This window comes from Primulina eburnea, chromosome 1 (assembly GCF_022965805.1).
Source record: "Primulina eburnea isolate SZY01 chromosome 1, ASM2296580v1, whole genome shotgun sequence".
Lineage (NCBI taxonomy): Eukaryota > Viridiplantae > Streptophyta > Magnoliopsida > Lamiales > Gesneriaceae > Primulina > Primulina eburnea.
The window spans coordinates 6,976,853-6,993,932 of record NC_133101.1 but is presented as its reverse complement, the minus strand read 5'-3'; the positions used below and the strand labels follow the sequence as shown (position 1 = coordinate 6,993,932).

Below are 17,080 nucleotides of genomic sequence, written 5' to 3'. Positions count from 1 at the left end.
GTAATTATTTGGGAAAATTGCAATATGATTGACTATTTGCAATTTTAGTTATTTATATTGAGAAATTTTGGTTTTAGTATTGTATATTTTAATTTTTGATAGTTTTAGTCATTTTTCTGGAGAAGTTCTTAATTATGTAACACTAATGATATGGTAAAAATCATATCATATCATCAATTATATTTTAGAGATATTACAAAATATTTCATGGATATGCACAAATCTAGTTGTCATATATAACAAAATTTCATATTATCTGAGACTCTATACTTATAAATAGATGACTACTAAACCTAATCAATGTACGTTTTCGTGTACAATTATTTACATCAGTCTTGTATTTTATCTCTCAAATACTTACTTGAACATCTGAATGGCTTCACCTCCGGGCGGAGTCGTTTCACTCTCTTCTTTTATACTGCACATGTATATTTTTTGGTGATCCGGTTCCCTTCAATTGAAGAATTCGGTTCGTAATAGTCGGTTCATTGTATTTTATTGGGTGTGATTTTTTTTTTTAATCGCATCAAATATTATATACATTAGTATAATACCGATGTCATGTCATTGTCTCATCCACTTGAAAAAGGACTGAAATGATCAAAATAAATACGAGATAATATACTAAAACTAAAATATGTTAACATAAATGATGAAAACACAAAGAAACAAAAAAAAATTACAAGTACTAAAATTGTAATTTTTCAAATATTGTACCCCATTGTTGCATCATGCATGCACGTTCTCAAATTCGGAGACTAATCTTCATGGCTTTAGCAAACTTCAAGCAACACAAATTAAATAAGCTTCCCAATATGCTCAACGCAATAAATTTATTGGGAACCTTAATTGTCTACGGGAGGCGTAAATTATGACGACGTGCCGAACCTGGTGAGAGAGACCAGCAACTCGACGATTCTTGCATTTATTAAATATTTATTACCAGGAAAATTTCAACAAAAAAGAAATTAATCAAAATGGATTGATGATTAATGTTCTAAATTCCGATAACCAATTAAGTTAATTCCGTCAATTTGTGAAGAAAAAATCGACAATCGTTTTTTTTAGAGGTAGCAAACACTCCCTAAATTATAAGATTGTTTACAAAAACTAGTAGAGTCAAAGGAGACAAACAAACAAACGCTAGTCACTCCCATTTATTTTTAAAATTTTCTACAAATGTATGTATTGTATATTAATACAAAATTTCAAAAATAATATTGAAAATCGGTCTGTTATCGGTGTTAGAACATGTAAGTTGTCCGAATTCGGTTTCAGTGCAATAAGTTGATCTTTTCTCATATTTAGTTTTTTGTCAGATTATTGATGTCATGTCAGCAATCTAATGAAAATGATGTAAAAGCTTTTTTGAAAAAAAGTGAACTTTATGCACAAAGATTAAACTTTGACGACTTACATAATCAAAAATCACATGTCACCTTAGAAGACGATTATGCTATTTTTTCCCATAAAAATATGGTTTCCAACATATAAATTTTTCCGAGTTTTGAAAACTTTAGCTTAATTTGATCTCTATAAAAAAAATAAAGAAAAAAATGAAGACAGTTGAGAATGCATGTGCTTGTAGGGTCTACAAGATTAGCAGTTGGTAGTTTGAGTAGGAACAAATCCATGTGCGTCTTATGCCTTTCTTGTCTCTTTCTAAAGCACACTACATTTTGCAAACTCCCCCAAACCTCTCTATATAAATAAATCCCCTTCGTCCAAATTATGTACCAAGTCCTCACCATCTAAACATTTTGCTCTCCGACTCTAAAGTCTATCTAGCTTTCTTCTCCTTTAATGGCTATTCCAGTGCCTTCATTTGCTTCTCTGGTCTTGTTCTCGTTGTTCTTCAACTTCTGCCTACGAGGCGCGTTCGGCGAAGACGCGTTCGCCACTTTCTATGGTGGGGGCGACGCATCGGGCACAATGGGTAAGTTTCATAACTTTTAAAATATATAGGACAAGTTCATGTAGAACTCGTTGTTAGCATGCATATGTAATTTTTGCTGCCTAACCTTGGCTCCCGATGTGTGAAAGAATATAAAGAAGAAGTTCAATGGCCACTACTTTTTAGTGGGTTGATTGTTGACTTGTTGCAACTTCTACAAGAAAATGACATTGATTTTAACTTTTTAGAAAACGTGAAATTTTAAAATATAACTTATGCTTCTAAAATGGGCTAAATTTTCATATCTAGTAGAATTTATTCATCTGTCACTGTTATCCCCCTCGGTGATTAAGGAATAGGATTCCAAAGAGTGACATTTTATGGCTATTGCGGCAGGAGGTGCTTGTGGATATGGCAATCTGTACAGTCAAGGATATGGCACAAACACCGCAGCACTCAGCACTGCTCTGTTCAACAATGGCCTGAGCTGTGGGTCATGCTACCAGTTAACATGCTCAGGCGGATCCAAATCGTGCCTGCCAGGCACCATCACCGTTACCGCCACCAACTTTTGCCCCCCTAATCCTTCTCTCCCGAATGACAATGGAGGGTGGTGCAACCCACCGCGCCAACACTTCGACCTGGCCCAGCCCGCTTTCACGCAGATCGCTCAGTACCGAGCCGGAATTGTCCCAGTCTCCTTTAAAAGGTACTAAACCGACACCAAATATGGGAACTAAGTGCTAGTTACCTTATAAAAGAAAAACTTAGACATGGAAAATTACAAATTTTGTCTCATAAGTTAATTGTGTTTTCATTTTTGGTCATTAACTGATACGACACTTTGAAGATTTACAAAAACAAAAGCTACAGTACGGATTTTTCAAGTTTACCTGTAAAAAGTTTTTGTGGCTCTATAAAACATTTCTCTCAATTTAACATTAACGAGACAAGATATGACTCGAATTCTGATATCTTTGACAGGGTGCCCTGTGTAAAGAAGGGAGGAATAAGGTTCACGATCAATGGCCACTCGTACTTCAACCTAGTACTCATCACCAACGTCGCTGGTGCCGGGGACGTCCACTCCGTGTCAATCAAGGGATCAAAAACAGGGTGGGAATCCATGTCTAGAAACTGGGGCCAAAACTGGCAGAGCAACTCCTATCTCAACGGGCAAAGCCTTTCATTTCAAGTCACCACAAGTGATGGCAAGACTCTTGTTAGCAACAACGCAGCCCCCGAGGACTGGCAATTCGGGCAAACATACGTCGGGGGCCAGTTCTAGTTCCACGGTGCAAGATTTCTGAGATAAAAAATAAACACACATACATATATATAATCTAAAGGGAAGTACATGAGATTAAAGGGTATGTAGGAGGATGTGGGGATGTGGTTCTATATGCTGTGGTTGCAGGTTCGCACCCGCATAGGCCTAATATTTGCACGTAGTTTTAGTTGATAGAAATCTCCATTTTTATACTTCAAAAATGAGATTCGAATTTATGTGGCTAAAATTTGTGTAAAGCCACAAAGAATGTCTTATCATTTTGTAAGATTTCTTATAATTATGATTGAATATACATATGCATGCATCTTCAAGTACTTTAATCTCTGGGTTTTTTTTTTCTGTGCCGAGATTAATGTTCAACAGTTCTTCTGGTGGGAAAGGGCGATAGCTAATTCAAAGCCTTCGAATATAGGTATTCTTTAGGTATCGTTAAAACTACTATGTCAACTTAAAGTTATGTGGAAGTTTTTTTTTTTTTTTTTTTTTTTTTTTTTTTTTTTTATATATATAAAAAAGTGAGTTATGGTTGTTAATTACAATAAGGTATTGAATTTAGATATCATCCTAAATTTAATTTAGTATTAAACGGTTTATAAAAAATCGGCGTTATAAACTAATTTGTGTTCAATGAACTTTACAAAAATATATTCGATATCTGTTTTTTTTTTCCTTTCAACTTTCTATCTACGTCACAATCCTCACACTGTAAGGGGAAGATTTGAAATATAATCTCTGTTTAAGAATTTATAAAAGATATACATAAAAAAACTTCTGTATCTAAAGGACTTAGAAAATAAGTTGATTTTTCAAGATGTTCACCATGTAGTGCTTTTATGAACCATTTTAAATGTTGAGCATTAATATAATTTAATTTTTTTAATGAGCTGAGAATCCGTGGTCGCTATTATTTAGTGTGTACTAGGTAAACTTCGGGACTGACACAATAATCTTCTTACTAGATAAACTACATTGTGAAAGTCTCGTGCGACAGGTTCATAAGAGAAAATGTTGGAAAGAAGAATTGAACTTCTGACCTTTGATCAAGCGATCACTTACTCCACCAACTTAGATACTTTTAAAGACGAATACTAATTTTATTAATATCACTGATTGTTGACATGACATTATTTTTTCGACCCATGTCATATAATATAGTTGGATGAATAAATTATGTATGATATATTCAACCTGTATTTCAGTATTTTTGGCCGATCATTTCATAGAGCTTTGCAGTTGACAAATAAGTTTAAATTATCGGTGTCTAGTTAATATGTTCAAATCTATTTGGTTGTATGAATTAATTTTTGTTGTAGTAATTTCAAATTCATATATCCTTTAACTTGTGTAAATGTGATTTTGATTATGATGCATCTGAAATTCATTCAAAATAGATATAATTTCAAATTCACCTTTCAAATCACTCCCGCCAATTCAAAATTTTCCATCCAAGCACAATTTTAAAGAAAAATCTAGAAAAATTCCATGAAATATAATTTTCAATTCTAATGCTAACCACGACACGGAAAAATGATCTTTTGCTGATAGTTTCCCAAAAAAACCTTACAAGAAGTTGATTGCGAAGAGACGATGATAATAACTTATATGCTTAGATAAATTTGTAGCTAGCACAGTTTGTACGACGAGATTTATGTGACTAGTATGATTCATAACCAGTCCACAACGAAAGATTACGAAGGCTGGTTCCATCTTCATCGAAGTAAATAAAAAATGAAGATTTACAAAATTTAATATAGAAAAGTGATTAAATAAATTAATTGGTCTCCCTTACATGACCTTCGAGATGGAGCTCATGTTGATAAAATTACAATCATTCTGGTAATTAAAGATATTATCGTTTACTGTATTTACACTATGAGAAATTTGAAAAAATCTCTGATCTTTAAAATTGTTTAGATATATTTTTCACCATCTCTTTCTATATGTTAAATCGATCGAGTAAATAATTATTGAAATAAAAATATCAAATTCTCAAAATTTTCGGATGGCTTAGATGTTCTAAAGCTTAAAATTTCTTATTAAAATCAAACTGTGTCCACTTTTCATTTCAAGAATTGTAATTTGAGACTCGTGGTGGCTCAATTCTCGACCGAGGAGCGCAGGAAAACACCGCAAATACGGACTCGCACAATATGCATATATCTGAAAAAAGTTTGATTTTTTATATAAATTTTCTGAATTTTATAGCTTGTTGATTCTGATTATTCGAAATGGACAAGTGAATAACAACGGGTTTCAGTTGGGAATGAGAATCGGTTATAAGATCCTGGGAACGATGAATGATGATGATACAGAACACTTGATAAGTTACAAGCTCAGGATCCCACGATTTATATGTAGAGGAGATTTGTTTTTGTTTTTATTTTTTATGTTCTGTTCAGGCCTCTATTCCGTCAATATTCGGCAAATGTGTGTGTGTGTGTGTGTGTGTATCTTGTGTTTAATGAGTCGGCGACTCACTATTTGTCTAAAATAAGTTTCGAGTGTTTTAGATGAGAAGTTGGGAAGAAAAAAAATTAGTTCGAGAGCTTCGGATCGAGGAATTGTACATTATTCGGATTATTTTATGTTTAAGTTTGAGATATCAAGATAACTTATAAGTTATATCTATGGCGGGATGTAAACAATGTTGTTTTAACTTGGTCATTTGATTTTGTCCTTTTTGTTCAGAAACTTGTGTCAGCTGATTATCGGTTACGAGTCTATTCTCTTGCAATAGATTATGTTCTGTTTGTTCCTTCTGTGTTTCGTTCATATGTTTTAAACTTTCAGCAGAGTCTCATTTGTTTGGTTGAAGCGATTAGTAAGATAGCGAGACTTTGCTTCCAGTTATCTGTTATTGCTCGGCCAGGTAGTAAGACAAGAACCACCCGATTGACGATAGACTGTTTACAGGGGACACTCGTCTCTACCTTTCAAGGTTGCGTTAGGAATGTGCCATTACATATCTCATGTCCATTTTTAGATTGGCCTTTGACTAAACAATATGTATTTTCCTTCAACTGTGAGCTGCATGTATTGGCAAGAGACATCAGTTTTGTAACTCTGTTGCTAGTTTTTCGTGACAAATGTATACGTAGATCTGAGTTCATTAATTGTGGTGCTGGATTTAATCGCTCTATCCCAAGTGACTGGAATCTCAGTTAATTTAGCTTATTTTATGTGACAGGAACAGTGTTTCCTTTCACCTGTCAAGTTTATTGGCATTTTAAAGCTTGTTTAGCATTAAATTTTGGTTATGTTTGAGTTGGTTATTATGTAGCTCGAGGAACTTTTGGCGTGAGTATTGGTTGGTCGTATAATCTTATAATTGCACTCTTGATCATTGGGAAAAAGGTGAGAAACAGCAGCAGCAGAGAATGTATGAATACTGCTGTTTGTTCTTCTTTCAGGATCAGTAAATTGTTCGTTTTCTGATGTTTTGATTTGAAAAGAGACGTGTATTGGCTATATGCTTCAAATTGTTTCTTTGTTTTCTCATGTTTCCAGATAGTGGAACATGAGTCTGATCTGTTGTTTCACAATGAAGGTAAATGATGTTACTGTCTTGAAGGACACAATTTGGGATCAGACAAGGATCGACGAATAATTTTTATACTTCAGCTTGACTGCCCTGCCAGTTCGGTTATAAGGTAGGGACAAATGAGTAAAGCCTTCTTTGTTTCGAAGCAATGGCAAGAGTTCAAGCTTTTCACTCCTCTTGGTATGCTTAGCATTTATATAAGTAACATACTACAGTCTTTTGCGAGATTCTCATATTTTTCATTACTAGGAAAATGCACGTGCGTTGCACGTAAAAACTTAAACTGCTGAAAATATATGTGCGAAATTTTGATAATATTTAAATGAATTAAAACATGACTAATAACATTTATCAACTGAAACAAACTAAGCCATAAAAAATAAAAAAATATGACCATAGATGGTATATGAATAAGAGAAATTATCTTATCCACTTGACACACTTTCAAATATTCTTCTTGGTTGATTTTGAGAACTCAACAACTCTTTGTCGTAGTTTGTTATAATATGCATATAACTATTTTGATATGCTCAGCAAATATCTGATCGTCTTTAACATATATTATGTTATTTACAATCCTTATCCGGGATCTGACATGCTCATAGTTTGCTTCTTTATCACGACATTTTTTCGGTTTTCTACATTGTTTTTATCTGATAATCTTATTTTTCTGGCAATTTTTTTGTTGTTAAATGATTTTTCAGCTTTTGACAATCATCAACTATAACAACTAAGAAAAAATGCTTTTATTCGCGATAAGTTTTCACTGTGACTAAAAGTATGTATAACTTATATATTCTTCAACAACATAACGAATGAATGGTGTTGCACCTTCTTCAAATATTGTGATATTTGTGATATCATTTTTATATATTTAATATCAATATTATAAATATATAGCTATAAGGTTAATAAATTTTTAACAACTATTTCTTAATCACTGTGAGAAAAATACTTGAAATCTCTTCAAATGGTTATATCTTTAAATTGTGTCCTCATTTAATTTGACGCAATTCAAGAAAGTCATCTTCATCGTCATTTTTTGGAAGCTTTGAAATAATGATTGTGTGCATCATGTCATGAGGATGATATAGTTTCAATCTCATTTGTTGCGTTTAGAACGTAATATTATATTAATCATTGAAACAAAATAAATTTTCTTCTATCGAGTTTTTATTTGTTTTATAATATTTTATATCTCGTGGAACGATATACAAACTTAATTATTGTATTTTAAAAATCTTGAGAAGAGATACGAATAATGTAATTAAGATATGTATATGAAATATCATTCAAATATATGTCAAAGTATTTGTCTTATTCAATATCTCATCTAATAATATAACCATTTAGATTTCATTGACGAGGAGTTTTCTATGCTACCATCATATATGTTATGAATTAGTGGTTAGACACTTTGACTAAAAAAAAAGACAAAAACAATCTCGTAGTCACATCGAAATATATCGAGATAATATTGGAGGAAATAAAGTGAAACTGGCTTAATGTCTCAATAAAATGCACAAAATTGATCTATTATATTGTGTCAACAAAGTTTTAGAATTGTTCTCATACCATTATAAATAGAATGAGAATTATGCACAATTTGTTTTTTATGTATTTTTTTCTGAATTAAGAATTTTTTCTTTTTGAAAAACTATTTTATTGAGAAATATTGACATTTTATATGACATTCATATGTCGGACAACCATGAAGTAACAACATAATCATTATATAACACTTAATGTACACATACAATTCTTCAATTTCTTCTTCATTGTGCTTCGTTTAAATTTAAATCTGAATCATTCTTGATCTTAATATTTTGCTTTAAATATGATTTAATATATATGTATATGTTTCATGTTACTTAGTTGAACCTAATTTCAAATATCTATAAAAAAAATGTGCTTGAATTATATCATACAGAAATTAGGACATAGCATGTAGGACCGAGCGCATGCCGCTTTACCAAAATCTATAGTTAGTAGTAATGGTGCAACTCAAATCTTTTAAACTGCACAGCAGCTCAAGCACCACGGTTCGGCCGCTCTACCAAGCAGTAACAATTATTGCACCCAACAATCTCCCTCTCAATAATTGCACTATTCGCAATCAATGGGAATCGAACCCGTGACCTTGGCTCTGATACCAATTGTAGGGCCGAGCGCTTGCCGCTTTACCAAAAGCTATAGCTAGTAGTAGTGGTGCAACTCAAATATTTTAAACCGCACAGTAGCTCAAGCACCACGGTTCGACCGCTCTACCAAGCATGGACAATTATTGCACCCAACATAGTAATACACAACATTATTTTTTTTATTTAACATGTCTATTTTTTTTCATTCACTATATTTGTCTTAACTTTTTTGTTCAAAATTTGACGCATTTCGTAGACTATATGTATGAAAAACAAAAAAATTATATAATTCACAGAAACCATTTATTATTCTCTTCGTAGAACAGAAGACCCAAAATACGTGGCTTTGATTTGTATATTCTCATACTTATTTTTATTAACAACAAGACACATCATATAATATCAGAAAAATCAATTACCACCAACAATACTAACCAAAACGAATAAAAAAATCATAACACAAACAACCTCGACAAGGAAAAAATGATAACTCAAAGTTTAAAAATAATTTATTTAGTACAATAACAAAGAAATTGAAGTATATACGAGCAATAAAAAGCATAAATCACTCTCAAATTAAATATTAACTCATATTATTCATAATTTGTATAAATTTTCCAATATTTTTTTCAAATAAAGAGAAGACGCCTTATTAATGTCATCGTTTTATAGATATTCATTCAAATTTTTTTCAAATGGTGCCTTGAAATCATAAGAAAACCATTTAGAAAAGGAGCCGTAAAAATATAATACAAAGTCACACAATTTTTCTTAAACCATAGAAAAATATTATACTATTGACAAAATATATCTAGCAACAACAAAGCATGTGTTAACTTGTGATATAATTAAAACTTGGAATCATGCATAATCATTGAATTAGAACAAAATCGCATGCCAAAAATCTACTGGATATTATATATTTTAATAATTTATCCATATTTGTCGTTCATCAGAGGACTCTTAGACCTACCAAATTTTGTAGTTCACCTATTATTTTCATAATAAATAATATTACAAAAATAATATAAGCAATAACATAAAAACTCAAATTAAAATGTCTTCTATCAATCTAAGTAAAAAAAAAATTGATTAGAGAATATAATAATGTCGTAAAAAAATTAAATATTGATTTATGGACAGAAGTTTGGAAATACAATTATCTCAATAAATAAAAAATATTATCTCTTGATATTCTGAGACATAACGTAAAAACGAAGAAATATTTCAATTTTTTTAATATTTTATAAGTCACTTCAAACTAAGTAATATAAGCAAACAGAAAACATGCATTATGTGTTTAAAAATTAACAAAATATCTCAACAATAAAAAATTGAAAAATAACCATTTTTGTTGGATATTTGATTTTGTTTCTCTTTTCTTCGTGCAAACAACAAATCACATAAACAATCCAAAAACAATTACATGATCAATACAAATGACATATAACAATCAAACATGTTAACGCTATGGTAAAAAAAACTCCTCATTGCAAGAACACAAAATGATCAAATGAAGCATATTATTTAGTAATATTTATTTAGCAGCATTTATAAAAAAATTGACTAAATAACTTAAAAACAGTGTTTGAAATCACTTACATACAAACATTTCTCTCAATCACATATCTATATTGACACATAAAGAGTTTGAAAATATTTTTATTCTAAATGGGAGAAAGAAATTTTGTATGACATTAATATTTATTAATAATTTATTTTTATTCAGTCCGACTCATCTCCCTTTGTCTTCCTATTATTATTTGACGGCAATATATAAATTTAAATAATTAAAATTAAATTTAAAAGTAAATTAAAATAATAATTAGTTTGATTGAGTTAAATACACTATTAATGATCTTATTAAACTAAGATAAAAAATGACTTAAATAACATAATTAACATGACAAATTGTAAAACAAAAAAAATAATATAATAGTAAGCTTACAAATAAAAGTCATATATTTAATAGATTAATTAATAGATATTATATTATTTAGTAATATGTATTTAGCATCATATATTGAAAATTGATTAAATAACTTAAATGTTTGCAATGAAATCACTTACATACAAACATTTTCTCACAATCACGTATTTTGTTGATACATAAGTAATCTATATATATCTACCTTCTAAATGGGAAAAAATGTTTTATATGACCTTAATATTTATTAATAATTTAATTTTATTCAATCACACTCATCTCTATTTGTTTTCTCATTATTACATTAATGTTCGTAACATTAACAATTTATTTAAATTTATAATATTATGATAGTGATTTTCTGTGAATTTGATGTCAATGTAAATATTAAAATAAATAATTAAATTTAAAAATAAAAATATATTAATGATTATTATTAAATGAATAGATGAAAAAAACAAAAAAAATAAATATGTAATTATGATAGTGATTTTATGTGAATTTGATGTCAATGTAAATATTAAAGTATTTAATTTTAAATTTAAAAATAAAAATATATTAATGATTATTATTAAAAGAATATATGAAAAAGAAAATATGTAGTAATTAATTTTAAATTTTAAAATAAAAATATATTAATGATTATTATAAAATGAATAGATGAAAAACAAACAAAAAAAATAAACATGTATTTATGATAGTGATTTTCTGTGAATTTGATGTCAATGTAAATATTAAAGTAATTAATTTTAAATTTAAAAATAAAAATGTATTAATGAAATGATTATTATTAAAAGAATATATGAAAAAGAAAACATGTATCAATTATTATTATTAAATGAAGGTAAGAATATTTAATTAAATTATTATTATTAAATGAAGGTAAGGATATTTATGTAAATTCACAATTCACATTCATAATAAAAATGTATTAATGAAATGATTATTATTAAAAGAATATAGGAAAAAGAAAACATGTATCAATTATTATTATTAAATGAAGGTAAGAATATTTAATTAAATTATTATTATTAAATGAAGGTAAGGATATTTATGTAAATTCACAATTCACATTCATATATTTAGATTAGTATATATAGATATAAATATAGATTAAACATCGACATATAAATTTATAATTTCTTATTTTCTGTTTTGTTAAACATAAATTTTTTTTTTGTATTATTTGTAAAAAAACTAAGATTATGAAAAATATAATTAATACATAAATTGTAAAAATAAGTTCGAAACCTCTGTTAGCATAATTTTTTGTATTATTTATTTTAATAAAAGAATGTATAACACTATTACTATTATTTGTAAGGTATTTTCACAAAATCAATTAATTTTATAAATAATATTATTACATATTGTTTCGAATCATTAGTTGTTGAATAAATACTTTGATATTATTTGTAGTCATGCCATGAAAGTGAGTGAAAGAGTAATAAATAATAATCAGTCAATGGATTAATAATTAACTAATTACATAAAAGGAAGAAAAAATATCATTAGAGTACAATTTTAATGAGGATAATAGAAGAAATTCACAATTCAATCCGTATATTTATATAGATATAGATATAAATTATAACATTATGATAGTGATTTTTTGTGAATTAGTATAGATTAACAATTTATTTAAATTTTTAACATTATGATAGTGATTTTTTGTGAATTTGATGTCAATGTAAATATTAAAGTAAATAATTTTAAAATTAACAATAAAAATATATTAATGATTATTGTTAAATGAGTAGATGAAAAAATAAATAACCATGTATTTATTTATAATAGTGATTTTCTTGAAAAAGTGAGTGAAAGAGTAATAAATAATAATTAGTCAATGGATTAATAATAATAATTAACTAATTACATAAAAAGAAGATAAAGTGTCATTAGAATACAATTTTAATGGGGACAATAGAGGAAATTCACAATTCAATCCATATATTTATATAGATATAGATTATCTATTCAGCTTAAAATGATATGTGTATACGCAGAGGTATTAAAACTTATCTTTAAATGTCTATACTTTAGTTACGGATGTTTGCTTAGCCACGTTCTTTGTGCATTCCGGTCTATTTTCCTGTAACTTCGCAAGAGAATTTCAAACTAGAATTGAAGCATGATAGATTGTATTACACATGGAAATCAATAAGACTCTTGAAATCTTGATAGGATATTGTGACTCTCTGCCTTTTTAAGATAAAAAGTCATTTTGGTCAGAGTTATACTAGGGAAATGGGGTTTGCCAATGCTACCCCATCACAACTCTCTTCCCTCAGTCCTTGTGATGCATATAGTCTGTACCTTAACATCTATTCTCACTACCACTTAACGATTTATTGAAGTTCATCAATCCTAGTATGCTAGTTGAAATGATCAGCTCAAGAGATTGGCTTCCAAGTGATTATTAATATCTTCTTTTTCTAGAGTTAGTTCCTTCGCTCTGCTGGCTTGCTGCTCCCAGTTTGTGTAAAACAGAGTGCAAACCATCATGCATGTACATGAAACTTCTGCTGCTGCAAGCCCAAACCACAGCCCAATGAAGCCCATATTAAATCTGAAGGCCAACAGCAGTGCAACTGGTAAACCAATAAGATAGAAGGACAAAAAATTTATGTTGCATGCCATTTTTGGCCGAGCACATCCTACTAAAATCCCACATGCTGTTGTCTGGGGGCTGTTACCTAGTTCACAAAACCCCAATATAGGAAGAGTGATGGACGTCAAATAAAGAATCTGTGGTTCACTAGTGAAGAGTTTTCCCCATACATCTCTTACTGCAATTGTGAAAAGGAAGGCCAGAATTCCCCATAGAATTGCTAGAGTGAGTCCAATAACTGTTGTCCGTTGAGCCTGTCTTGGCTGATCAGCCCCTAATTCGTGGCCTACCTGTATTGAAAGACCTGTGCTCAAAGAAGAAGGAAAGATATAAAGCAAGCTCGTGGTTTGGATTAAAATTCCCATTGCAGCCACATTGGCCTGTGGATCATGTAATAGACTGCAAAGCAGTAACAATATTTCGTAACACCACCACTCTAGGCATACCGACAATACACTTGGCACTGCAAGTGCTAGGAGAGGCTGCCAACCTTCCAAAAATTTGTTAGATATGTCTCTGTCCCAAGGTTTTAAAGAGGTTTTTGATAGGAGAAGGTAAATTAGCAGCCCCAGATTTACATTTAAAGTGTTCCAAGCGGAGGCTAGGGCAACTCCTTTCACACCCATGTTTAGATGAACAACAAGAAAGTAGTTGATTGGACAGTGAAGAAGCATTGCACATATTACTGATGTGGTTAGGGGTCTGTTAATGTTTTGGGTCCTCAAGAATGTTCTCAGGGGATGGAAGTGAGCCTGAACAATCAAGTCAGGAATGGAATACTTTATGTAGATCTTGGCCACTGCGGCAATGCTCTCATCTTGGCCTAACCATAAAAGGATAGGTTCTATGTTCAACCACAAGAAAGAGATCGGAATGGCTGCAACTAAGAGAAGAAAGAGAGTCTTTCTGTATGTTTGACTTAGAATTCCCCATCTCTTTGCTCCATAAGCTTGATAACATATTGGCTCCATCCCCATGGCCAGTCCCTTGAGGACAGAGTAACCTGTTATATTGGCAAAGCTAATTGACAGTGAACCACCAGAAAGTGCAATGTCCCCAAGATATCCCAAGAATAGCATTGATATGAAAGACTTGGAATACATAAGCAAGCCTGTTATAAGAATAGGGCCTGCAATACTTGCTACTGTTGCTAGCTTCTCTGCGATCTGCATTGTGTTAATATATTTAGTTAAAAAAAGATATCCATATCTTTCCAGTATTGAATATGTGAATATGGTAAAGTATATTGTGATTTCTTTTTTAGCTGTTGCATGCAATTACCAAGAATTTGAGCAGCATGATGATTCTGTATTGTATTTGATCTGTCTGAAACTCCTCAACTTTTTTCATCAAGTACACTCCGTTGTGATTGTTGTATCATGATCATTTGGCTAAACTTATATATAGTCTACCTGATAACTGAGTGCTGAATAGTCTTAATATAGATGTTTATGCAACTCGCAAACCCCATAGAGAGAAGAATGAAAGGGAAACCTCACATCATGCATGTGTACAACGTGTAGTGTCTATGAATATTTGGGATATATCTTATTTGTCATGAATGGCAAGGATGAGTTATAGATATCCACGGAACACAGCGTCGTACAACAGCTTCTTTTAAGAAACTGATGCCAGTTGGCATTTTGCATGCTGCAAAATCAATTTATGTTTATCTTTGCATCAAAGTCTCCTGTTTCTCCATTTGCCATTTCTACTATGGGAAGAGGATAAAATTAGGTATATAATCTGATTTGAAAATCTAAATGTTACGTTAAATTATTTGGTGTTTTGTCTGCTTTGATAGATATTTGATTTCATTTGCTGAAGTTAAGTTTTCTTATCAAGTGTGATAAGAAAAAACAAAATTGTTTAACAGACCAAGTAAAATGCAGTTTCCAACTTTTGTCTTGTGGCAAAAACACGTGAACTGCTCCACATTGCATCTTTTTTCATAAAAAGTTATCTGATTCCTTGATGTTCCTCTCTGTGTGAGTTTTATTTTATTCGCCAAGTTTATTCAGTTTTGAAATATCAATCATAAGTAACCAATAAAACTTATAAAGTCTTGTGTTTTCTTGCATATGAATTCCACGATACTTAATTATTCTCTGGCTAAGTTGGCTAACGTTCCCGTTTGCTTTTAAGTTGGTCTCGTGATGAAATTTGCATTAATGCACGAGCAAGAAACGTGCTTTGTGCATATTACTCTTGACCTCTGGATTATTTATAATTATTATTATTCATGTTTAACTTTCATGTACTGTTTCACCTGTTTGGTTAAAACCGGATTTATAAAATTTAGAGTTCGGTAATACATGTACTTGATTAGATTGGCATAAATACTTGCAACCTAGTTCAGTGTTAGAAATGAAAATCAAATGATCATTGCATGTGTTTTAAATGAACAAGTGGACAATTTTTTCTCAATGTTCTTCTACCTTTTCCCCTGTGAGAAGAAGGATAAATGCAGAGTGGCCAGTTGTAACTAATGGATGAAGGGACTGGGAGAGAGTATCTTGTATTCATAGAAGGACAAGGAAAGATTTGTTGCTTTTGCTCACCTGTGTATATCCAAGTTCGTTATATATTCTATCTCATCTACTTTGTGCTGTTATGTCTAGTCATTTTAACAATCAAATTGTTTCTTTTTACAGTGGACAATCTATGAGTTTTAACTTTGGGATTTTGAATAGTTATTAACTTTTGGGTTTGATTTTTCAAGATGGAAAGGGAAATAACTCAAATCCCTGCCTGTTGAATTTTTTTCAACGTGAAGGCAAAGGGTTGTTGTATAACTTGTATCAAACTTGATTTAAGTTTAGCGCTTACGGCTTACCTGCTTCAACCGGTGAGTTTTATAAAACGTGGTACTTTCTCCATCCCATCCATCATGCTCACATTGTTCTTCGTTGTCTGTGAAATGAAAGACCTCTGCTTTGTGGGACTCACATGTATAGTTCATTGTAGGCAGTGTTAAGCGCAGAGTAACATTTCCCATGGTAACGATGGTAGATTTGACTCTTGGCTGGAATGAGATTGAAGTGTTTTGAATTTGTTTTCATGCCTCCTATTTAAGCTTGGAAAAGCTTCGCAGTGGGAGATTTTATTGAGGTTGTCTTTGTGTATTAAGTCACAATTGTCGTCATTACATCGTATCTTATTTGGTCCAAGGAAAACATCTATGGGTTTTGGATATATTAGTAGGACAAAGTATGATGATGTAAAGCTTTGGTAAATAGCAATTGCTCGTGATACTTCTGATAATGTAGTCCTGGAGGCCAAATTTCTATTGCCTACATAGAAATCAGTATAATTAGTGAGTGTGAAAGAATCCAGTCTGCTGTCATTTGAGGGTTAAATTTACCATATCCAGATACCCTTTTCATATGAAGCCCTTGTCAATAAAGTGATGCATTAACTCTTGATTATTGAAACAAATTTTCCCCAATTATTGGTGTTTTATTTTCTGCCATTATTGGTGTTCTACTTTATTTTTCAGGAACCAGATGTTCGTCATGTAAGTATGTTACGACGTTTCTCAAGTCCTAAGAAACCTTTTATATATTGGATGCATAACAATAGTATCCAGTAAACGTAGCAAATGATATAGTATCACATCCTGTAGCTACATGGAAAGGCGCTCACTGATGGTGACTACGTGCAAGCGTCTCCTCA

General features: G+C 30.9%; 2 protein-coding genes across 3 annotated transcripts; one reads left to right on the top strand and one right to left on the bottom strand.

Moving 5' to 3' along the window:
• Positions 1 to 1,722: 1,722 nt before the first annotated feature.
• Positions 1,723 to 3,505, top strand: LOC140825359 (expansin-A8-like). The gene is made up of 3 exons (XM_073187097.1): positions 1,723 to 1,936; positions 2,291 to 2,603; positions 2,879 to 3,505. Exons 1-3 carry the CDS (start codon positions 1,804 to 1,806, stop codon positions 3,180 to 3,182), a joined length of 750 nt encoding a protein of 249 aa, XP_073043198.1. The 5' UTR covers positions 1,723 to 1,803; the 3' UTR covers positions 3,183 to 3,505.
• A 9,263-nt stretch (positions 3,506 to 12,768) lies between these two features.
• LOC140825348 (protein DETOXIFICATION 53-like) lies at positions 12,769 to 16,403 on the bottom strand. Of its 2 annotated transcripts, none has more exons than XM_073187084.1 (2): positions 16,242 to 16,403; positions 12,769 to 14,571 (listed from the first exon to the last, which is right to left on the bottom strand). In XM_073187084.1, exons 1-2 carry the CDS (start codon positions 16,401 to 16,403, stop codon positions 13,183 to 13,185), a joined length of 1,551 nt encoding a protein of 516 aa, XP_073043185.1. In that variant the 3' UTR covers positions 12,769 to 13,182. The 2 variants fall into 2 exon arrangements, with proteins under 2 accessions (XP_073043185.1, XP_073043176.1); XM_073187075.1 differs by lacking the exon at positions 16,242 to 16,403 and adding an exon at positions 14,687 to 16,228.
• Positions 16,404 to 17,080: the final 677 nt, after the last annotated feature.

Bases quoted from the DNA above. Each gene is read 5' to 3' on its own strand.
- LOC140825359 (XM_073187097.1), top strand. From the start codon at position 1,804: ATGGCTATTCCAGTGCCTTCATTTGCTTCTCTGGTCTTGTTCTCGTTG. The intron at 1,937-2,290 runs GTAAGTTTCATA...CTATTGCGGCAG, and splicing joins CGACGCATCGGGCACAATGG to GAGGTGCTTGTGGATATGGC. The intron at 2,604-2,878 runs GTACTAAACCGA...TATCTTTGACAG, and splicing joins GTCCCAGTCTCCTTTAAAAG to GGTGCCCTGTGTAAAGAAGG.
- LOC140825348 (XM_073187084.1), bottom strand. From the start codon at position 16,403: ATGGGAAATGTTACTCTGCGCTTAACACTGCCTACAATGAACTATACA. The intron at 14,572-16,241 runs GTAAGCCGTAAG...AACACAATGCAG, and splicing joins AAACTCACCGGTTGAAGCAG to ATCGCAGAGAAGCTAGCAAC.